The sequence below is a fragment of the Ursus americanus genome, chromosome 32, assembly GCF_024610735.1.
Source record: "Ursus americanus isolate L20-20 chromosome 32, mUrsAme1.1.p, whole genome shotgun sequence".
Classification (NCBI taxonomy): domain Eukaryota; kingdom Metazoa; phylum Chordata; class Mammalia; order Carnivora; family Ursidae; genus Ursus; species Ursus americanus.
Genome location: NC_142158.1, coordinates 32,622,582 through 32,646,189, shown reverse-complemented (window position 1 = coordinate 32,646,189; position 23,608 = coordinate 32,622,582). Strand labels below are relative to the sequence as shown.

At 55.6% G+C, this 23,608-nt stretch overlaps 1 protein-coding gene across 2 annotated transcripts in view; it reads left to right on the top strand.

Moving 5' to 3' along the window:
• Positions 1 to 21,203, top strand: part of MDGA1 (MAM domain containing glycosylphosphatidylinositol anchor 1) — a 59,747-nt gene extending 38,544 nt beyond the window's left edge. For both annotated transcript variants that reach the window (XM_087858208.1, XM_045786320.2), the window contains exons 7-17: positions 1,550 to 1,879; positions 4,233 to 4,529; positions 5,365 to 5,649; positions 7,355 to 7,506; positions 8,360 to 8,537; positions 8,798 to 8,821; positions 9,843 to 9,995; positions 11,531 to 11,665; positions 15,241 to 15,371; positions 15,586 to 15,694; positions 16,471 to 21,203. In XM_087858208.1, coding sequence (XP_087714334.1) covers positions 1,550 to 1,879; positions 4,233 to 4,529; positions 5,365 to 5,649; positions 7,355 to 7,506; positions 8,360 to 8,537; positions 8,798 to 8,821; positions 9,843 to 9,995; positions 11,531 to 11,665; positions 15,241 to 15,371; positions 15,586 to 15,694; positions 16,471 to 16,562 — 1,886 coding nt within the window. In that variant the 3' untranslated portion in view covers positions 16,563 to 21,203. The remainder of the gene's footprint in view (positions 1 to 1,549; positions 1,880 to 4,232; positions 4,530 to 5,364; positions 5,650 to 7,354; positions 7,507 to 8,359; positions 8,538 to 8,797; positions 8,822 to 9,842; positions 9,996 to 11,530; positions 11,666 to 15,240; positions 15,372 to 15,585; positions 15,695 to 16,470) is intronic.
• Positions 21,204 to 23,608: the final 2,405 nt, after the last annotated feature.

The window sequence follows — 23,608 nt, the reverse complement described above, 5'->3', positions numbered from 1 at the left end:
TTGCTACTGTGCTTGAAGAAGAAAGTTTTATTTTTTTTTTTAAGTTTTATGTATTTAAGTAATCTCTACACCCAACATGGGGCTCGAACTCACGACCCTGAGATGAAGCGTCACACGCTCTTCTGACTGAGGCAGCCAGGCGCCCCTAAAGAGAAAACTTTAAGTTCTTCTGACTTAGAAGTAACTTTAGGTTGTTGTTTGTTTGTTGTTTATTTATTTGAAAAATTGAGAGATCCAGGCTTGTTTGCAGCTCTTTACCCCTTGGAAATAAAGAAGAGCTTCTGTCAAATCCAGTGGAGAGTCTTCTGATGAAATGGTTCTTCCTTTTTGTTCTTCCCTCACCAACCATTCCCTCTCTGAGTCTTCTCACAAAAAGAAGCTAGCTCTCGGTGACTTTTTACTTAATCAGAGCAAGAAAGGCAGTAGCCAGATTGTTGCTGATGATGACTATTTCCTTTGATGGCACTTTTCCTGTCAGATTATTCTTTTCCACCTAATTCCATTCGGCCTTTAAAACCTGGGCTCCTGAGATTGCAGTTTACATCAAATACTTACTCACTCTTAGGGTGACGTACAGCCTGCCCAGCCCAGTCCCAGTTCATGGCCGTCGTACCAGGGACCTGTCCAATTAGCACCCACTATTGAGAATTCTGTCTTGGGGCACCTGGGTGGCTCAGCTGGTGAAGCGTCCAACTCTTGATCTCAGCTCAGGTCTTGGTCTCAGGGTCATGAGTTCAAGCCCTGCTTTGGGCTCCACGCTGGGTGTGGAGCCTACTTAAAAAGAAGAAGAATTCTGTCTAACTCTTGGCTACGTCAGACAATATTCAGATTTTTCCAAGGGGCTAGACCCTTTTTTTCTAAACTCTGTGTTTTATGTAATTTCATGTAAAATGATTGTATTAGGCATTTATTATAAAAATTGCACAAACTTGTTGCAAAGAAGCAAACAGTACAAAAGGATAAAATGTGCAAATTAAAATTTCTCCCAGCCCTGCTCTCTAGATAGAAGCACTATTACATTCTGGTGCCTCTTTCCAAAATTCATACTTTGCATATCCAAGGTTTAAAACCAGAATAAAAATAAAGCAGCGCAGCCGTTATGAGTGCAGTCTGAGTCTGAATTCCAGGTTGGCTACTTCTTCGGGCAAGTTGCTTAAACCGTCCTAGCCTCAGTTCTCTCCTTTGTCACAGGGGGACAGCAAAGTGCCTCCAAGATTGTGGGATGCGTGAGATGAGTAAACCCATGTCAAGTGCCTGGAATGGTGCCTCTCACATAGTGGGCGTTTAGTCAACAGCGGCCATAACAATTACTAAACCCACTTTTCTACAGCCAGCTTTTTTGAACTTTTAAAAATGCATCTGAGCAAGCAGAACAATTTCCGAGCAAAGTGATGGTTTCTCTTGGGGGGTGGGGTGATGGTGGTGGTTATAGCCCCCAATCTCTGGGAAGTCCAGTTCAAGGAGAGAAGCCGGGTCTGGATGGCGGTGGGACATAGACCCTTGGCTTTGGGCCAGCCCCAGCCACCTCTCCCTCCCCATCCTCCCACAGCCATGAAGAATGCTACGTTCCAGATCACCCCAGATGTGATCAAAGAGAGTGAGAACATACAGCTGGGCCAGGACCTGAAGCTGTCATGCCACGTGGATGCGGTGCCCCAGGAGAAGGTGACCTACCAGTGGTTCAAGAACGGCAAGCCGGCACGCATGTCCAAGAGGCTGCTGGTGACCCGGAACGACCCCGAGCTGCCCGCTGTCACGAGCAGCCTAGAGCTCATTGACCTGCACTTCAGCGACTATGGTACCTACCTGTGTGTGGCTTCCTTCCCAGGGGCACCCGTGCCTGACCTGAGCGTCGAGGTCAACATCTCCTCTGAGACAGGTGGGCAGCAGAAGCGGCATGGGTATGTGTGTGAGGGAGCTGGAGAGGCCCACGGAGGGGAGGTGGGCACAGTGGCTTGGGGGAAAGGAGACCAGAGTGAGGGGAACACGATTTGTGTTTCCTCTGTGTGCTGCACCCATTTATTAAGCACCTGTTGTATGCCAGGCACTGTGCTAGGCTCTGGGGTAGAGTGGTGGGCAAAAGAAGCCCTGCTGGCATTGAAGGAAGCAGGAAGGCAAACATTTTTCAGATAGTCTCACAAATAAACATATCACTGCAAACTGTGATACGCGAGAGCTGGGAGTTTCCTAAGATAGAATGTTTGATCAGAGATCTGAGGGAGGAGTGGGATTTTGCTAGGCAAAAGAGAGCAAGGGAGGGTGGAAGAGAAAGGGAGGCCAAAGAATCCGTGAGTGCGAAGGCCCCGGAGCAGGTACGTACGTGGGCCATTTGGAGCCCTGAAGGGAGGACAGCGCAGCTGGGAGAGTGGTATGAGATGGGAGAGCGGACCGGGCAGCGGGGCCAGGTTATGCAGGGATTTGGGCCTTTATTCCAATAATAATAAATAACAATAATGAAGTAATGACTAACATTTATTGAATGTTTACTCTGTGTTCTGATGATTTCATATTTATCTCATTGACCTTCACGGTTTACCTTATGGGGTAGTTTATCATCAGTTTCTAGAGATGAAGAAACAGGCTCAGAAAGTTTAAGAAACTCACTTAAGTCAACAAACAAGTGGTATAGCTGGGATTTGAACCCAGGCAGTCTGACTTTAGAGCCACCCCTGAAGGGTTTACATTTTATGAATGTCAGGATTGGGGGGGATGATTTTGGAGAGACTCTCATCTCCAGTCCTTAGCCCCTTGTGCTGATTTGCTGGCTGACTTTGGCTAAGCCTCTTTAACTCTCTGGGCCTCAGTTTCTCCTCTGTGAGATACTGAAGCAGACGGCCTCGGCGGCGCCTTCCATCCTGACTTCACAGGCAAAAGACTTCACATCCAGGGAGTGTGTCCCTTACAAGTGGATCCCACAGCTGGGACACAGGATGGGAGAGGGAAACTGAGGCTGGGGAGTGGCAGAGGCTGGAGCACAGGGGCTTGTTTGCAGAGCCAAGGATCTGGAGCTTTAACCCGGGGGCAGTGCAGCCTCAAGGAAGGAGACAGCCCTTTAGCCTGTGGGGGCACAGAAGGGTTGGGCGCTGGGATGTTTTAGAAACAGGGAAATCAACAGGGCACAGGGCCATTTCCTCCATTTGGCTCATTAGCCTGATGCCTAGAGCATCGAAGCTTTTTAAGGGCCTGTGGAAATAATTTAGACCTGGAAAAACAAATTAATTGGCTCCAAAATACAAAGAGAAAACTGTAAAATTAAAGCCAAAGAGTATGAATGATCCGAACTAGATTACTGGACCTCAGCTCGCCGTGTAGAGTTATTTGCAATTTATATGTAATGTAGGACATTTTAATTTGTTTGATGGGATGTGGGATGGGACCCGTGGAAGTCTTTAAAAGGCCCTCCAGTTGGGCAATGTGTTGGGTTGAATTAGGTCTGGCTGTATGTAACAGAAATCCCGAAATACTACTAGTGGCTTAAACGAGCTAGATGCATATTTCTCTTTCTCATAAAGTGAGCAGTCCAGGCTGGAATAATGGCCCGGCTCCACCAAGTCCTCAGGGCCCCAGACTCCATCTTGTCTTGCTATTCTGTTATCCCTAGTGTGGGCCACCTTGTCCACAGGGCAGTTCCAGCTGCAGTCACTCCAGACCGCAGGAAGGAGGAAGAGAAGAGGGGCACAGCCTCTCCTTTTAAAGACCCTTATTTTCTGTTAAATCCCATTGGCCAGAATGTAGTCACATGGCCACAGCTAGCCATAAGACAGGCCGGGAGAGGTAACGGTTATTCTGGCTGCGTGCCCTGCGCGCAGATATCCTGTGACTTTGGAAGCAAGGGTAAGGACGTTGGGGGGCAGACTAGCGATCTGTGATAACACTCCAGAAGACAAGATGGAAGCTATAACTAGATCAGGGCCAGTGGGCAGGAGAGAGGGGGTTGAGGGAAGAGGTCGTTTGGTAGAACTGTTTAAAAGGTGGAACCCCCTTTTGTTGGGCTAAAGGGAAAGAAGAATGGGCGAGTTTGACTTCAGATCTCTTTCTGAGTTGGGAGACCCTGAGGTGGAGAGAATTGGTTGGGGGGGGGGGGTGTCCAGTTGTGTTTTGGAGATACTGAAGGATCTTCGCGACATCTGGGATGGGGAAGGGAGGCTCAAACCTAGGGGGAGGAGAGCAGAAGCCCCAAAGCGAGGCCAGCGGGAGCTCTAACCCTGCTGCTGCCCGCCTCCCCACCACAGTGCCTCCCACCATCAGCGTGCCCAAGGGCAGGGCCGTGGTCACAGTGCGGGAGGGCTCGCCCGCGGAGCTGCAGTGTGAGGTTCGAGGCAAGCCGCGGCCACCGGTGCTCTGGTCCCGCGTGGACAAGGAGGCTGCGCTGCTGCCCTCGGGGCTGCCTCTGGAGGAGACCCCGGACGGGAAGCTGCGGCTGGAGCACGTGAGCCGCGACATGAGTGGGACCTACCGCTGCCAGACGGCTCGGTATAATGGCTTCAACGTGCGCCCCCGCGAGGCCCAGGTGCAGCTGAACGTGCAGTGTGAGTCTCATCGCCCCACCTGGACTACCTTCTGAGCTGTCCCTCCCGGTTCTTCACCCCTTCATACACTCCAGTCCAACCAACCCCCTCCACCTACTGCGGATATCCCTAAGACCTTGCCACCCCTGTGTTCTAAGGAGGGAGGTCTGTGGCCCTTGTCACATTTCCACTTTCAAGTGCCCCCTCCCCCATCTTCATTCCCAGGGACCCAGTGAGCAAAGAAATAACTGATTTTGGCAGGTAGAAATGGGAATTTGAAAGACCTTCAAGGGAGCACATTGTGTCTGATAGTATAACGATGAGAGTTAACTCACCCCATTCACCTCGTGCTAAGCACTGTTTTAAGAGCATTTTAATGCATGAACTCATTTAACCCTTCCCAGCCCTGTAAATAGACGCTGTCATTTCCTTATTTTTACAAATAGAGAAACCGAGTCACAGGATAAGTAACTTGCCTAAGGTCTTACCAGCTAGTTTGAGGCAGGGCTGGGATTTGAACCTAAGGCATCTAGCCCTGGGAATCTTGCTCTAAACCCCAACGTTATGCTGCTTTTCACTACGTGGGGGAGGGGGCGGGGAGAGGAGTGTGAGGGGACCATTCGAGGCAAGACTAGAGCCCAGTCTGGGAAGCAAGGCTGCAGGAATTGGCCGGGAGTGGGTGGGTAGCCGCAGGTCAGGGAGGTATGAGCGCGCCTATTGTGTATGTTACGAATGTGTATCCGCTCTGAGATCCCTCCAGGCTGGGCGGTGCGGGCGCAGGGTCGAGTGCGTCGCCTCCGATGGGGCCGCTCCTCAAACCCCACCCGGCCCCGCTGACCGCCGCCCCCGCCCCCAGTCCCGCCGGAGGTGGAGCCCAGCTCCCAGGATGTGCGCCAAGCGCTGGGCCGGCCCGTGCTGCTGCGCTGCTCGCTGCTGCGGGGCAGCCCCCAGCGTATCGCCTCGGCCGTGTGGCGCTTCAAAGGGCAGCTGCTGCCTCCGCCGCCCTCTGTCCCCGTCGCCGCCGAGGCCCCCGACCACTCCGAACTGCGCCTCGACGCCGTCACCCGCGACAGCAGCGGCAGCTACGAGTGCAGCGTCTCGAACGACGTGGGCTCGGCTACCTGCCTCTTTCAGGTCTCGGGTGAGCATCCCGTGGGTCTCGCCCCACCCAACCGCGCCCACCTGGGGCCAGGCGCGGCCCTAACTCCAGCCCCGCCCACGACTAACCCGGGCCCCGCCCCTTTCCAGGCCCCTATACTAGGTTTAGGCCCCTGCCTTTCCAAGACCCGCCCATGCCAGGTCTAAACCCCGCCCATGCCGCTCGGATCAAACCGTGATGTCTTTTAGGGCCCCTCTAGACAGGCTACACCGCTTCTTCGCTCACGCCCACTCCAGGTGTAGGAACTTCTCAAGGCCCGCTTTTACCTGCCCTAAACACCGCCCGTTTTAGCTCAGCCTCCTTCCCTTTGGCCTCGGACCGCCTTGCCTCTTTCAAAGCCCTACTTTCCCGGGCTTAGGCTTCGCCCCTCTAGACCCGGGAGTACCAGGTATGGGCCCTTCCCTTTAAACACCCATACACACCGCGCTGGGCCCCAAAAAAGATCATAGGCTCCACCCCTTCCAGCCTCGTCCAATCCCAGTTCTCCGTTTCCTTCTTTCTCGGTAGCAGGTGCGCTCCAGCCCCGCCCACACCCGGTTTAAACCCGCCCACTCAAGCCCTGGGCACCGCCCCATCCCAGCCATCACATTTCAAGCCCCTCCTCCTTCGTCCTTGGCCCCAAAGGCTGCAGATGGAGGACTCCCTCTTTTCGTGACTGCAGACCCAATGGGAGGGGCCTGAGCTGTAGCTAAGAGGAGAGAAGACGACCCTCAACAGCTTCTCTGGAACGTCGTGGGTGGCTCTGGGCCAGCCAGCACACATTACCTGAGCTGTCACCCCAGAGATTCAGGCCCCTTGGTGCCCAGAAATCCCTCTCAGCCCATCTCATCATCAAGGCATTCCTGGGTGGGCTGTTTGGGGCTGCAGGCGGGCATGGGTGAGTCAGAAAGGGGTGGAGGTCGTGGTGAGGGCTGAGGGGAATGCATAGGGGCTGAAGGGGGTTCTGATCCCCTTTCTCTTCATTGGGGGAGAGCTGGTTCTCTGTCAGAGCTGGTGGCAGCGCCCCTGGAGGAGAGCCCCAGGTGTGCCTGTCCCCTTCTACTGTACCCCCAGCTCTCCCAACAGCCCCAACTGATTGGGTGCCCCTTTAGCTCTTGTTTGGATCTCTTCACTCAAAAGCAGGGGGCCAGGACCACAGGTCACCCCCCAGCCCTTCCCCACCCCATCCAGCCCTGCCAGCCAGAGGCCCCTATGACATTTCCCACCTCCTTCCCCTCTCCCCTGTTCTCCCACACTTCCCCTATCTCCCCACCTTTTTGCCTCTCTCTATCCCTCTCCTTTCTCTTCCTTCCACCTCAATATCCTTGACCCTTCTTTGCGTCTTTTCCCCCATCCTCTTTCCCTGTGTCTTCTCTAATGTCCCTACTCTGTGTCTTCCCAAATTTCTCTTTTCTCTGGCTTTTCCTTGGCCTTTCCTCTCTGTTCTCACTAATACCACATCTTGGAATTCCCAATCACCCTTTTCTCCACTTCCCACCTTCCCTCCTACTCCACCTTCATTCCCCTAATCTCCTCTTCTCCCACCATTCTTCTCTTCACTATATTCCCTTTCTCTTTGTCTCCCCTACCTTGTCTCTGTTCCTTGCCATCCTCTTCTGTCTCCCTCTCCCATGCGTGCCTCCTCTCTCTGTGTCTCTCCCCATGCCCCACCCTTCACGGCCCCACGCCCCCCTCCCCACCCTCTCAGCCAAAGCCTACAGCCCGGAGTTTTACTTCGACACCCCCAACCCCACCCGCAGCCACAAGCTGTCCAAGAACTACTCCTATGTGCTTCAGTGGACCCAGAGGGAGCCCGATGCTGTCGACCCCCTGCTCAACTACAGACTCAGTGTCCGCCAGGTGGGCCAAGGGGGACAGGGGCCCAGGGGCAGGCTGACCCTAGGAATGTCCGTCAAGCCATGGGAAGGGGTTGGAGGCAGGGCTGGACACATTTGGCCCCCTTGCAGACCACTCTTCAGAGCCAGAGAGGGTGTTCTGGACACGGCAACAGAAGCTGGGAGGTTCTAGGGACCTGCCCCCTCTGGTCCCATGCTCTGAGCCCAGCTCTGAGAATTGGGCTGGGTCTGCTGAATTCATACAGGGGAAAAGGGACAGAGCCAGCTCTGTTCACAAAATTTACTTGTGAGTCAGGAGCTTAAGGTGGGGGGGGGGGCAGTCTCATCCACAGGGTCTCTAGAATGCAAGGCCAGCGCTATGCTGTTCTTGTGTCCAGTCTAATTCCATGTGGGTCTGCCCAAGGGGCAGGAGGTCTGGAGGGTAAAAGTGTGGCTCTGGGGCAGACCGCCTAGGCTAGAATCCAGCTCTGTGTGTGAGCTAGGGCAAACGACATCTGTTTGGCCTCAGTTTCTTTATCTGTCGAATGGCAGTCATTATAATCTTCCACCTCAGAGGATTGGTATTTGAGGATTACGTGAGTTAATAATGGCAAATCACTTTGAACAGCGCCCAGCACATACTTTTGTTCAATACGTGTTGCGACCGCATACTATTAAGACAGCCCTAGGAGGGAGGCGTGGTAGGAGTGATTGCCCGCTCTCACAGATGAAACTGAGGGTCTGGCTTCCTAGTCCTTTATTCTTTCTGCTCCCTGACACTGCCCCCCACCCCACCCTCCAAGTCACACCAGGGCCTGGGCCGGTGCTCTGGAGGAGGGTGTGGCCTGCTGGGCATCTGGGAACCCCTGTGTCTACAGCTGAATCAGCACAACGCCGTGGTGAAGGCCATCCCCGTGCGGCGCGTGGAGAAGGGGCAGCTGCTGGAGTACATCCTGACTGACCTCCGTGTGCCCCACAGCTACGAGGTCCGCCTCACGCCCTACACCACCTTCGGGGCTGGCGACATGGCCTCCCGCATCATCCACTACACAGAGCGTAGGTGGTGGTGGGGTGGGGGGGGGTGGGGGGAAGGGTGAGCTCATCTTCTCCGCGGGAGACCCCCCCTCCAACCTCCCCACATGGTTCCAGAGCTTGGGGCTCCCCACTGTGCAGTGTCCAGCTTTGTCACTGCAGGCTAGGCCCCTCTGGCCCCCGGTCCTGGTTTCGGGAACCCTGTCCCCTGGTCCCAAGCCTGGGCACCCTCTGTCCGGTCCCACACCTCAGTTCTGACTTGGTTTTCCTGCTTGCTTTCTCAGCCATCAACTCTCCCAACCTGTCAGGTGAGACACCTCCCTCCCACCTCCCCTTCCCTTTGGGGACACAAAGACTCCCTTGGTGGGAGGAGAGGACCCCGAGAGATACCCAGAGAGAAAATGGGGATGGAGGCCAGCAGCTGGAAGGGGAAGCCAAAGGAAACAGGGCTGGGCTTGGAGACATGTGTATCCAGGATTTATTCTAGGGCTTAAAGGTGGGGGGCAGAGGTGGGGGACATCTGTAACTCAGGGCCTCTCCTCCTCAATCAGCACTGATCCTGTCCCTAGAATCACTGTCTCTAAAAGAAAAATGGAGAGACCAGACGAATCCACATCTCCTGTTCTCTGTGGCAGGGGTCCTTAATCTGAGATCCAGGAAAACCTCCCCTCCCCCACCAAAGGATCTCCGTATAGGATTCAGGGGGTCCATGAATCTGAAACATGGAAGGGCATACAGTTACTTCTTTATCTTCCCCTAACTTCTAGCAGAAGTTTAACATCTCCAGTGATGACTGTAGGCAACAGAGCACAGTGGTATAACCCCTACCTGTGACTCTGTCATCAGGACAAAGCCGAGGTTTGCACGTGCGGCCATTCCTGAGTATCACTGATACTCATCAGGACTTCGAAGCCACAGCAGTTACTGGAGCTAACGCTAGATCTTGCTATTTAATTAGATAATAAAGAAACCCACTTATTAGTATATCACGAATGTGATTTTTAAATATTTTGACAGCTGTATCTCAGTATAATTGATTTCCTCTGTGACCCTATCTTTCATTTGATGCATCTAAAGTTACTGTTCTGAGACGGAGCCCTTAGACTCCGCTAGATGTCAGAGGGTCTGTGCTATATAAAGGTTAGAAAGTCCCGTTCTGGGAACAGATGTATCAGGGGTCCTGTTGCCTGCTTTCTCAAGCCTTGAGATCCTAGGCCCACGGCGTGGATGCACGGCACGGGCCTCGGGGTGGCCAGGGAGGGCGAAGCGTGACCAGGCGGCCTGAGGAGCCTGACTCTTTGTCTCCTCCCCACTCTTGGCCCAATGCAGACAACACCTGCCACTTTGAAGATGAGAAGATCTGTGGCTACACCCAGGACCTGACAGACAACTTTGACTGGACGCGGCAGAATGCCCTCACCCAGAATCCCAAGCGCTCCCCCAACACCGGTCCCCCCACTGACATCAGTGGCACCCCTGAGGGTGAGGACATGGCCTGCTGCAAGGACAGCTTCAGGGAGGGGTCTAGCACCAGGGAATCCCAGTCCAAGGGGGGAGACATAGCCCTGCCGCCAGGAAACCAGTCTGAGGGGGGAGACACAGTCCTGCCTCAGGGAACCCCAGTGTGCGGGGAGACACAGCTCTGCCTTCAGACAGCCCCAGCCTGAGAGGGGAGACACAGCCCTGCCCTCAGGGAGCCCCAGTCTGAGGGCAGACACAGTCCTGTCCTCAGGGAACCCCAGTGTGTGGGGAGACACAGCCCTGCCCTCAGAGAGCCCCAGTCTGAGGAGGGAGACACAGCCCTGCCCTCAGGGAGCCCCAGTCTGAGGGGGGAGACACAGCCCTGCCCTCAGGGAGCCCCAGTCTGAGGGGGAGACACAGCCCTGCCCTCAGGGAGCCCCAGTCTGAGGGTGGAGACAGAGCCCTGCCCTCAGGGAGCCCCAGCCTGAGGGGGGAGATACAGCCCTGCCCTCAGGGAGCCCCAGTCTGAGGGGGGAGACACAGCCCTGCCCTCAGGGAGCCCCAGTCTGAGGGGGGGAGACACAGCCCTGCCCTCAGGGAGCCCCAGTCTGAGGGGGAGACACAGCCCTGCCCTCAGGGAGCCCCAGCCTGAGGGGGGAGACACAGCCCTGCCCTCAGGGAGCCCCAGCCTGAGGGGGGAGACACAGCCCTGCCCTCAGGGAGCCCCAGTCTGAGGGGGGAGACACAGCCCTGCCCTCAGAGAGCCCCAGTCTGAGGGGGAGACACAGCCCTGCCCTCAGGGAGCCCCAGTCTGAAGGCAGACACAGTTCTGTCCTCAGGGAACCCCAGTGTGCGGGGAGACACAGCCCTGCCCTCAGGGAGCCCCAGTCTGAGGGGGGAGACACAGCCCTGCCCTCAGAGAGCCCCAGTCTGAGGGGGAGACACAGCCCTGCCCTCAGGGAGCCCCAGTCTGAAGGCAGACACAGTTCTGTCCTCAGGGAACCCCAGTGTGCGGGGAGACACAGCCCTGCCCTCAGAGAGCCCCAGTCTGAGGAGGGAGACACAGCCCTGCCCTCAGGGAGCCCCAGTCTGAGGGGGGAGACACAGCCCTGCCCTCAGGGAGCCCCAGTCTGAGGGGGAGACACAGCCCTGCCCTCAGGGATCCCCAGTCTGAGGGGGGAGACACAGTCCTGCCCTCAGGGAGCCCCAGCCTGAGGGGGGAGACACAGCCCTGCCCTCAGGGAGCCCCAGCCTGAGGGGGGAGACACAGCCCTGCCCTCAGGGAGCCCCAGTGTGAGGGCAGACACAGTCCTGTCCTCAGGGAGCCCTCATTTGAGGGGGAGACACAAGTCTGTCTTCATGGGGATCCAGAGGACGAGAAGTGCAGCAGAGCTTGGAACTCCTGCCCGGACTCCTGCGCTGTGCGGTGCTCCGGAGGACGAGGTGGGGTGGGTGGGGTCCCGGGGGTCCGACGAAGTTAAGGCGGTGCAGGAGTCAGATGGGAAGCGGCCTGTGCGGGCTATGGAGGAGCAGTTGGCGCATCTCCCCCCCAACAGGCTACTACATGTTCATCGAGACGTCGAGGCCCCGGGAGCTGGGGGACCGAGCCCGCTTGGTGAGTCCCTTGTACAACGCCAGCGCTAAGTTCTACTGCGTCTCCTTTTTCTACCACATGTACGGGAAGCACATCGGTGAGTCGGGGGACCGGGCAGTCTGCGCAAGTGTTGCTGGGGCGGGGAGGAGAGAGGGGGTCCCCGGGAGGCTGGGCCCTGGCCCCTGTGAGGCCTGGGCTTCCCACCTTGGCTGAACCACAGATCCTTGGAGGGGGTGTGGCCGGAGTCGGGGCAAGGGAGGAAGCCAGAGCCGGCTTGTCCCAGGGTTTGAAATGATGGCTTCCTGAGTCTGCAAAGAGCACGGCTCCAGCAGGCCACGAAGGAGGCCTTGAGGAGAGGGCGAAGACAGTTAAGAGGGTGCCTGTATTGAGCGCCTATCAGGCGCCCCACGATGTCCTGGGAGCTCCGCATCTGTAGCCTCATTATCTCTCACAAGCACCAGGTGCGGGAGGTGTTACCAGGTAAATCAGAGAGGTTCCGCGTTTTCCCCGAGATCACACAGCAGCCCAAGTTGTCTGACTCCGCTGCGCCCTAAACACAGGGTTGGGAGGCTGCCGCTTTGTGAGCAGTGAGAGTCCTGCTTCCTTCCTAAGTGTGGGGTGCATTTGCCCTTCTGGGAAGTCATGTTAATCAAGGCACTCATCATTCAGCCATCACTTCCCAAGCTCCAGCTCCATGCCAGGCAGCCGGTGCCGCGATGAACAGGGCAAGCAGTTCCCCATCCTCCTGGCTCCTACGGTCGAGTGGGAGAGACAGACATCAAACCAAAGATTCTACCAGATAAGACCGAGTGGCCGTGGTGACATGTGTCCACGGCAGGACAGGGGCCAAGACAGCTAGTAACAGGGACCGACGCTGGGGGTGGGCTAGGGAGGGTGCTGCTGAGGAAGTGACAATTTTAAAAAATTTTTTATGTATTCGTTTGTTTCCTTCTTTACGGGACAGGTCACGTATTTTGCACGGGTCAAAAGGTACAAAGGGCGCATAAGGAGAGTCCCCCTCCCATCCCAGTCCTCCTGCTACCTAGAGCCCTTCCCCAAAGGCAATCCCTGCGCTAGATTTGGGGACAGGTTTCCAGGATCACTTTATGCATATGGAAGCCAGAGGCAGATTTGAATATGACCCAGGGAGACCCTGTAAGCATCAGGTCTGGATAGGAAGGCTTTCCAGCAGGGATGCTGTGGAGGGGCCCCCTGTCCCACATCACGTTACTCCCCTGCTCTGGCCCCTTCATCACCATCTCCTCTAGGCCTCCAGTATCTGATGTGGCCCCTGCCTCCTTCTGTGACCTCATTTTCTGCCGCTTTCCCCTTGGTTCCCAGGCAGCTCACCAGCACACTGGTCTCCTTGCTTTTCTTGAAATACCTGAGGCGGTTTCCTGACAAAGAGGACTTTGCTCATGATGTTCCCTGGCCTGGAACATTCTTCCCCTCCCCTCATGCAGGTCTCCTCAGAGAGAACCCCGCCTGACAGCCCCACCTCAATACCTCTTTATTCCTTTCCTTGCATTATTAGCTTTATAATGCTTATCACCAATAGAAGGTAAGCTCCAGGAGGGCAGGGGTCTTTGCCTTATTCCCTGACGTATCTCTCGTGTCTAGAACAGGGCCTGGCACATAGTAGGGCTCAATTAGTTGAATGGATGAATGATAGGGAGGCCTAAGGTTGATGAACTCCAAAGTAACTTCTAACCATGAGGTTCTCTGAAAGTCCCTTTTCCGTTGTGAGGACCATCGTGAACAGTTAGGGCTTCTTTCAGCGTTTAATTATGGAGAACCAATAGCAGTCTGCTGCAGACCTTCCCTCAAAGAGTCAAATGGGGAGGAGGAGATGTGAAGCCCACTGTTACACCACGGAGCAGAGGGCGGCCTGGGCCTGGAGGGCTACAGTGGAAGGACTCAGGGTTCACAGGAAGCACAGAGGACTCCCAGCTTAAGCCTAGGAAGACTTCTTGGGGGAGATGACATTTCAGAGAGGCTTTGAATCACAGGAAGGATTTGTCCAGGGCAATGTGGTAGGGGACAGAGTCTCTAGCAATGGGAAAAGCCTGAGCAAAAGCCTAGAGGCTGGAAAGCTGGAGTCCGTCTGTCCAGGCTCCGGCATGGAGTTCACTCTGGCTTTGCAGGTGGCAAGGCAGGTAGGGAAGAAAGTAGTGAGCAGGCCCACCCTTAAGGGAGCTTGCAGGTCTTGGGCCCTGGGTGACCCCTGTGAAAGACTGTCAGGAAGCCCCCGAGCAAGGGAGATCCTAGAGCTGATGCGGGACTCAGGGAAGGGGGCAGAAATGCAATTCTTGTTTAAACAGTGAAAAGGAGGGGGTCCCCCATTAGTGGCCTTGGGACAGGGTAGTGGAGGAGGCAGAAAGGATGTGGGAATTGAGGAGGATAGGAACGGGGGGTGGGGAGGAGAGCTCCAAGAGGGGGAAGAGAGAAGGGTCTCTTCGGGGCTGGTGAGGAGCCTGAAAGGTACTGAGGCTTGGGCCCGTTCAAGCCTGTGTGGCACCTCCCCGTGCCCTGGGAGCTGGCTGCGGCCCTCTGATGAGCCCATCTGCTGGCGAGGGTGCCCACCCAGGCCTAACTCTGCTGCTGGTGAAGGGGGTGTTTCTTGTGGTCCTGTTCCCTCCTCTTCCCTCCCCTCCTAGCCCACCTGGCAGCTCTGGGCACCAGCTGTCCCCAGACCTCGTGTCTTTCTGGCCAACTCCTTTCATCTCAGGCAGGTAACATTTGGTGCCTCCCTCCCACCGGGGGTCTGTCTATCTGGTGTCACAGATGGTGTGGCTTTGTCTCTGGGTAGTGCCATGGAAATGCCAGCCACCGGGCGCTAAGATTGATTTCCCTTCCCTCTGAGCCAGGTCCTTCACATCACTGGGGGCTCGAGGTGGGCTTGAAGAGCCAGGAAGAGGCACGATATTGCCTGGGTGCTCTTTGCCAAGCCACGATCCCCTCTTTTCCAGGGCCCCCAGCACCTCCAGAATTCCAGGCCCCTGTGGCCGTGGGCACGTAAGCTCAGCGCCCACAGGCAAATGCCCTCAGAGGTTCACATCCACTGTTCTTACCGTGGCTACGTAGCGCAAATACCAACATGGCTCTTTAAAGCAGCTCCCTCTCTTTTTCTTAGCTTTGTTGCAAGTGTCAGTATTAGAGAAATCGTGAGTTTGAAGGACTCGCTTTATTCATTTCTCAAAACGTACATTGACGTATCAACATTTTTAAAGTCCATTCCTCTGCCTGCAGAAAAACCATCCCAGGCCAGGGGTATGCGCTGTGTGCTTTGGGAACCGTGCTCTGGGCTCAGTCATAGGCCCCACTCCCTGGGACAACTCGGCTGTTTGGAGGAAGAAGGATGGTGTGTGTGTGTGTGTGTGTGTGTGTGTGTGTGTGTGTGTGTGCATGTGCGCGCACGTTGGGGGGAATTAGCTCATTAGAAAGGAAAGGAAGGAATGAAAGAAAATTTGCAAGGCGTCCTGATGAATTGAAGCCCCGCTGCTGTCCTCTCTGTCCCTGTCGAGCACACCCCTGCCCCCAGATAACGGGACTGTGAACCAGTCTGGGCTGGTGCTGTGGGCAGTGGCGGGGGAGCAGAGTCTGGGGGATGTGGAGGGTAAGGGCGCCCTTGTCCACACCCTCACTGCCCCGCTCTCTTCATCCCCACCACAGGCTCCCTCAACCTCCTGGTGCGGTCCCGGAACAAAGGGCCCCTGGACACGCACGCCTGGTCCCTCAGTGGCAATAAGGGCAATGTGTGGCAGCAGGCACATGTGCCCATCAACCCCAGCGGGCCCTTCCAGGTGAGTCCAGTGGGTGCAGGGGCTCCTCACAGGCTCTCCCAGCCCTCAGGCGGCGCTCTGGCCAGGGAGCACTTTGGAAGACTCAGGGCTCCCTCCTGGGAGCTGGGGAGAAACTCAGGTGGGGGTATGGGGGCTTCCAAGTGGACTGAGTGGAAGGGGTTGGGGCCTCTCTCCAGCAGAACCCCCTAATCCCTGTTCTCTGACCCCACCCCAGATTATTTTTGAGGGGGTTCGAGGCTCTGGCTACCTGGGGGATATTGCCATAGATGACGTCACACTGAAGAAGGGAGAGTGTCCCCGGAAGCAGATGGATCCCAATAAAGGTGCAAGATGGGGGGGAGGGAGGGAGGAGAGGAATCTGGGGGGGCTGTGTGGGTAGGCGCCTGTCTGTGTCAGGGGGTTCAGAGTGACTGGGTAATGTCTGTGTCAGGGGAAGGAGTCTGTGTCTGGGGGTTCAGAGTGACAGGGTGATGGGATGCATGTGTCAGTGACTACGTGAACAGGTGCTGGGGTGTGTGGGCCCCACCATGGGCCCCACCCTGGCTCAGGTTATGGGGCATTTGTAGGGCAATGAGAAGACTAAACTGTGACCTCCCATGAGCTTACTGAGTTATCACAGTACCAAAATGCCTCCCCTGCCTAAGTCTGGGTATGTCTGGCGGGGGGGGGGGGGGGATGTCCAGATGTGAACGTGTGCCGCACTCCCCAGGGCCAGGTGTTTGCAGTCGTACCAGCTGGAATTCACTGAGTGATTACCATGAACCAGACAGGGTGCAAAACTGCACATGCACGATCTCATGTCGTGAGGACAACAGCTCCCTGGGGCGGCACTGACTGTTAGACTCATTTTATAGACAAGGAAACTGAGGCCCACGGAGGTCAGGTGAACTGCTCCGTGTGTGAGTGATCTGCAGACCCTGGCAGGCTCAGTTAATTCCCACACCACCCAACCTCACACCTGTGCTTCCGAGTGTGTCTGTGTGCAGTAAGGGCAGCGTCCCCCTTTAGGTCCCCCAGAGAGAGGGGGCACCTTGCTCGTCCCTGGCCCTGCTGAGCTGACCGGAGCCCTGGCCTGTGTCCCTTGTCTCTCCTGTCGCAGTGGTGGTGATGCCGGGCAGTGGAGCCCCCCGCCAGCCCCACCCACAGCTCTGGGGGCCCATGGCCGTCTTCCTCTTGGCATTGCAGAGATGATGAGAGCTGCGTGGCCCCCCCAACCCCGCCCCCGGCACACCAAAGTGTCCGCATCGTACCAAAGACTGACCCCCGCCAGCCGGGGTGCCCAGGGGCAGGGCCGGCCTGCCGGGGAGGGGGCCTGCATTGGCTGCGAGGACGAGCAGAGAACAAGGACAGAGGCCCGGCGCTGAGGCCCTGGAGACGGTCGTTTGACACACGCACACACTCACACACGCACACACTCACACACTCAAACACACACAGAGATATATTAAAGCACAAGTTTCTATCCGACCTGCCAGCACCTTCTTTTCTGCGGAGACAAGGGACTTGCCGAAATGGCGTCCGCCACCCCAGGGACCTCGGCGCCATGCGAGCCTTGTCCTGGCTGCACCTGTGGTGTGTTTCTGACCTTCCCTCGTTCCTAACTCAGCCCAGTGGCTTTACCAGAAGGGAGCCTGAAGGGGAGCCGACTCGGGAGCCCCACTCTTGGCTGGACTCTGGGACTGCCTGGGATGGGGGAGGCTGGGGTCAGAGGAGGCCAGGGGGTGCTGTGTGAGCTCTGCGAATGTCCCTCTGCAGGCATTGGCGAGGGAGGCGAGGCACCCCCTGCATGCCCTCTGTTTTCAGGGCAAGGGCTGGAAGGTGGAGGCCCCAGGTCACCTTGATCCCTTGGCCTGTTCTTGGACGTCATAGCCTCCCCACACTGTACCCCTTTGAAGGGACCCAGCACAGGGTCTTGGGCCTGGGCAGTCTGAAGACTGACACCTTCCCTCCTGCCCCATCTAACCCCACCCCACCCGCAAGGAACTGGATTCCTGAGAGCACAGTCTCCACCCTAGTCAGCAGCCTAACCTCAGCACCCCCCTACATCTTGAAGGAGCGGCACTGGGTGGGGTGGAGGGTGGTGGTGGCCAGCCATTTTCTGGGGTGAGATTGATTTTGAGAGGAGCAGAGGAGAAGGCCTGTTTTTGCAAGTTCGTGCCCCCATGGCATTTGGGAGTAGAGTGGAGCCTTCATTTCTTCTATACTTGGCATGAAGGAGTGCCCTGGATAGGAGGGTATGTGTAAAGGGGGTGCCCCGGCTCCCCCTCCACTGCAAAGCACTGTCTCGTTGGCTGATCCCTTCCCTGCCCCGGGTCGGCGAAGGAGGAGTTTGCAGAGCTGTGGCAGGGAGCGGGGCAGTGGCTGGCCTCCGTGTCGCCTGCAAGCTGAGCTCATGCCCGGAACTGTGAAATGGCTCCCTGTCCCCGGGTTCTGGGTTGGGAGCCTAGGTGGGCATGGTGGAATCTAGCCCTCTCCTTCTCAACATCACCCCGCCCTGCATGGGAGAGAGGAGGCCCAGCCCCTTCTAGGGTGAGTCTTCATGCATGTGTGCATGTGGCCGTGTGTGTGTGTGTGTGTGTGTGTGTGTGTGTGTGTGTGTGTGTGTAACGTTGTGGGTACATCTCTGGGCGCAGTGTGTTCAAATGTGAGTCTGCATGTACACATATCTGTCTGTAAGGCCGGGTCTAACCCCCGTCTCAGTGTGTGCCTGTGGATGTCGACACACGTGCCCCCCCCACCCCATCACGAGTGACAAGAATGTGTGTGGGGTGCCACTTGGAACCCTGTTCTGTAGCCTCAAGCTGCCGGCCACCGCCTGAATTTCTACCTTTCATCCCCTACGGATGACAAAGAGCTTACAGATGACCCCATTGAAACGCAAGCACCTGTGGTGGGCTGCATTACAGGGCTTTGCCTGGAGCATTGGGAGGGGACAGCTGCCAAGAAGGGCGAGCAGGGCGGCGCCAAGAGGCAGGTGGGGAACCGGCGCAAAGGCTGCGCATCTCACGGCTCCGCCAGGCCTGTGCTATCATCACCACCGACAGCTGGTGGGTGGCGGGGCCGGGCCTGGAGCAGGGCCTTTGGATCCCTGACCAGCCTGGCTGCCTTGTCGGCCCCGCCAAGGCCTCTCTCCAAAATGAGTGGCTCCAGGTTCCCAGAACACACTTCCATCACGTCTGCTGAGTATTGTTCCTTAATTGTCCCATCTGTGCAGGGTCTGTGGCCCCCAACTAGACTGTGAGCTCCTCCTCTGCGCCTTCCAACCTTCTCCCCTAGCCCATCCCAACCTCATGCCCAGCACAAGTGGGCCTGTTAGGGAAATCACAGCAGGCTTTGCCCAGTGGAATGGATTCTAGAAATCCATGGTTCCCAGCCCTCACTGCAGACTAGAACCACCAGAGGGTCTTTTAGAAAGCACGGACGCTTGGGTCCTACCCCAGAGGTTCTGATTTAATTGGACTGCTGTGCAGCTTGGCGTCAGAAATGTTTAAAAGCTCCTCGAAGAACCCAGGAATGTGAGCCACTGGCCTATCAGCTGCCAGGGGCTTGCTCTGCGCCCTTGCTGGGGTGGGTATGGAGATCGGGAGAGGAATGGCACCGGGCACCTCCTCCTTGGGGCACCGAGGTCCTTGGTCCTCGTGTGTGGATGAGCGAGGTTGGTGCCTGTGTGTGTGTGTGTGTGTGTGTGTGTGTGTGTACAGGCAGGTCTGCAGGGAGTATGGGTGTCCGTGCGTACTAGCACTAACAGTGTGTCATGGGAGTGCCTAGGGTGTGCCGGTCTGTGTGGGGGAGGATGGGGGCTGCAAGGAAGGGGTGTATTTTTGCATCCCAGTGTTCATGTGTCTGCGTCTGCCTGTGAGGCAGCACCTCTGTGTCAGTGTCACCTGTGCCATGGCTATGAGTGTCTGTGTGCTGGTAGGTGGCCCCTAAAGACCCCCAGCCCAGGGGAGAGCAGGCTGGCTGGATCCAGCGCCTCTCCCCCATGGCAGTCTCGCCCTCTGGGTCAGGGTGGCTGAGGCATTTTGTGGCCTTAAAACAGGGAGTCCAGGGTCAGCTCTCAAGGTGTTGGGGTTTGTTCACCCCAGTTGCCCCCCGATTGATGTCTCGAGGAGACCGCTGGGGCCAGGTGCTGTATAGGTAGAAGGGAGGGAGTCTCAGCTGGGCTGCGCTGCCCCTGGGACCACAGGCAGCCACCCAGGGTGCCCAGCTAAGCCTACAGACCGCGCCCCCACCTCCCGGGATGCTTCTCCCACCTTGCATTCTCGGGGATACCCTGCCGCCTCTTTCCCGTTCATTCTCCTTCCTCCCTGTGTTTAGTGGAAGCCCCTGGCTCAGGCTCTCACTGCTGGAAAGGGCCTCAGAGGTCCAAACCCCTCCTTGTGTAAATGAGAAAGGTGCGGGGGGGCGGATTGGCCCAAGGTCACACAGCCCGTTGGGGTGGAGCCAGCCTTGGAAGCCAGGTGCTACAACCCCAGGGCGGTCACACCTCTGGCCACTGCCTCCTGTCTGGCAGCAGCACGGAGCTTGGTCAAGCTGTCCTGTCTCTGGGCGCTGGTACAGATGTTGCAGATGTTCCTGGGCACCTGCTCTAGGAGTGGTACTGTCTTCCTGTCCCAAATTCTGGCCCCTCATCCCAGGCCACCGCTCCTCCCACCCTAGACTGGGCCTGGGTGCCACATGGACTCTGCCTCCCGCTGCCCACACTGGCTTTAGCTACTGCCCAGGCTCCCAGATAGAGGGGACTGTTTCACCTCTCTGGCCCTCTGTCTTTACGTGAGCCTGGGCTTGCATTGAAGGTCGGTGTGTCTTGGCATCTTGTCCTGTAGGCTTCCCCCTAAGGACCAAGAGGGCTAGGGTGAGAGGGTACAAAGTCTTGTGTTTTCCTCTTCAGAGGGCTGGGCAGTACTTCCAAGGTCAGTCCCCAGGAAGAGGGTGGATGGACCTGCTCTGGAGGGTTCCTGTGGGGTTCTGGGCTCTGGGGAGCCCTCCCCACTTCCAAAGATGAGATAGCACGACCCTCTCTGTTGAATCAGTGCTGAGTGTGAGAGTGTGTCTGTGAGGGTGAAGGTGTGAGGGTAAAGGTATGCGTGTGTGTGGGGATGTGAATATGTTTGTGTGTGAGGGGTGTGTGTGTGTGTGTGTGTAAGGACATGTATGTGTGTATATGTGTGAGGGTGTGTGCAGGGTCAGAAGGACCACTCCTTCCTAGGGAGCCCTTGACCCTGAGAGCTGGAAGGGACCTTAGAGACCATCTAACCCAGTGCCCCCACGGTACAGGTGAGAAAGCTGAGGTCAGAGACATGGCACTGGCCCACCATCTCCCCTCCCTTGTGTCACCTGCATTCATTTCCCAGGGGCCCCACTTGGAGTGCCCTTCCTCCTGGTACCTCCCCACCCCCTCCCAGCCACCCCCATAATCACCATCTCAGCTCAACTCTGCTGGCCCCTCTGTCCCGGTGGTCTCTAAGCATCCTTCCTGACGCAGGTGGCCAGCTCACCAAGGCCTTTATCCCCAACCCAGGAGAAGGGGCAGGGAAAGAGGGGACTGCTCCAGCCCTGAGGCCTCCCAGACTTGAGAAAAAAGCCAACCCCTCCATGCCCAGGCCCACCCCACCACCAAGGTAAAAGCACAACAGGAGACCCTCATTCACGGGTGAAAGGTATTGGGGTTGTTTTAGTCACACGACCCCATCCTCACCCCTTTGCCTTGCTCTCTGTCTCCACCCCAGCCTCTGTTCCCACTTTGTCCCTCTTTCACCCCTAAACCTCCCAAATGTAACCTCTAGTTGCGGACGCGGTTGTTTCAATCAATAAAGCTGCAGTGTTCTAGTGCTCCGGGTCCGGCTGTGTGTGTGGGTGGCAGGTGGGCCAGGAGGGGGCACGGGTGAGCAGCTAGGGGGTCTTTTCAGACCTCTAGGGAAAGCCCTTCTCTTTGGCACCTGCTATCACGGGTCCTGCTCTGTCCCCCCGGACAGTGGGGACTTGCATCTGGTCTCCAACCCAATGAACCCAGTGTCCTCATTTATTTGTTCCTTCAAGAAATACTAGCCAAATACCACCTTTCGTGGAAGCTCCTGCTTTAGTTGGGGAGATGGATACTAAGCTCATAATTATACCAGGAAACACATCATTATGAATACAATTAGGGCTATAAGAAGAGGTTTTTATTTGGGTTAGAGATTCAGGGACAACTTCTCTGAAGAAGAAGCATTTAGGATGAAAGACCTCAACGTGAGACAGGAATCCATCAAAATCCTAGAGGAGAACATAGGCAGTAATCTCTTCGACATCGGCCACAGCAGTGTCTTTCAAGACACGTCTCCAAAGGCAAGGGAAACAAAAGCAAAAATGAACTTTGGGACTTTGTCAAGATAAAAAGCTTCTGCACAGCAAAGGAAGCAGTCAACAAAACTAAGAGGCAACCCACGGACTGGGAGAAGATATTTGCAAATGACATTCCAGATAAAGGGTTGGTATCCAGGATCTATAAAGAACTTCTCAAACTCAACATCCAAAAAACAAATAATCAAGTCAAAAAATGGGCAGATGACATGAACAGACGCTTCTCCAAAGAAGACATAAAAATGGCCAACAGACACATGAAAAAAAGTTCAACAAATTAGCCATCAGGGAAATTCAAATCAAAACCACATTGAGATAGCACCTTATACCAGTTAGAATGGCAAAAATTAACAAGGCAGAAAATAACAAATGTTGGCGAGGATGTGGAGAAAGGGGAACCCTCTTACACTGTTGGTGGGAATGCAAGCTGGTACAGCCACTCCGGACAACAGTATGGAGGTTCCTCAAAAAGTTAAAAATAGAGAGCTACCTTACAACCCAGCAATTGTGCTATTAGGTATTTACCCCAAAGATACAGATGTAGTGAAAAGAAGGGGCACCTGTACCCCAATATTCATAGCAGCAATGTCCACAATAGCCAGACTGTGAAAGGAGCTGAAATGCTCTTCAACAGATGAATGGATAAAGAGGATGTGGTTCATATATACAATGGACTATTACTCAGCCATCAGAAAGGATGAATACCCATCATTTGCGTCGACATGGATGGAACTGGAGGGGATTATGCTAAGTGAAATAAGTCAAGCAGAGAAAGGCAATTATCATATGATTTCACTCATATGTGGAACATAAGGAATAGCATGGAGGAACGTAGGGGAAGGAAGGGAAAACTGAAGGGGGAAATCAGAGAGGGAGACAAACTATGACAGACTATGGACTCTGGGAAACAAACTGAAGGTTTCAGAGGGGAGGGGGTGGGGGGTGGGGGAGCTGGGTGATGGGTATTAAGGTGGGCACGTGTTGTGATGAACACTGGGTGTTATACGCAACTACTGAATCGTTGAAAGAAGAGGCATTTAGGGAAGACCTAAAGAATGATTTGGGTTAACTTACCAGGGCAGAGGGAGTCTTCCAAGCAGAGGAAACAGAACATACAAAGGCCCAGAGGGATGAAAAACCATGGAAGGCTCAAGGAAGGGGGGGAAGGACGAAGGAGGAATACAGTTGGTCAACCACTATACCAACTTGGCCTTTCCCTTCTCAGCTCCCTAACACCCCATCCCCCCCCACTCCCCTACTCCCCTCACAGGCTCTGGGTTCCCATAAAGCCCACTATGCACTCCAACTGGGGCTGCCTACATCATTCACCACCAATGAGCTGCCCTCGTGTCCCCAAATGATTTTGTACCAACATTTTCCTTTTTCCCAGATCCTCCCAGAATCCTAGAACTTCAGAGCTACAAGGCCCTTAAAGGTCACTTATTTCAACCATCTACTACTGTTTTCCTTAGGAGAAACAGCTTGCCAAGATCATGGGGGCTGGCAGTAATGAGGAAAATTCACTCTCCTGTGCACTTTTGTGCAGTGACCCCAAACCAAGGGCATGGGTGTCATGATACGAACTAGGGTGAGATCAAACAAATGACAGGAAGAGTCTCACATTACTTGGTTACAATGACTCAGGTAGGTAGAGCTGATAGTTTCATTTCCATGCTCCCGATGGATAAACTGAGGCTCCGAAAGGTGAAAAGACTAGGGGTTCCCTACCCCAACTTAATCCGCTCACACCTTGGGTAACTTTTTTCTGCCACACTTGGGATTCTTCTTCCAAGAGCTAAGGACCATCACTTCTTAAGGTTGGCTCATTGTGTACAAGGAAGAGAGACCCACTCAAGCTCACTCGCTCAAGTACGGGAACATTATTGCAAGGATAT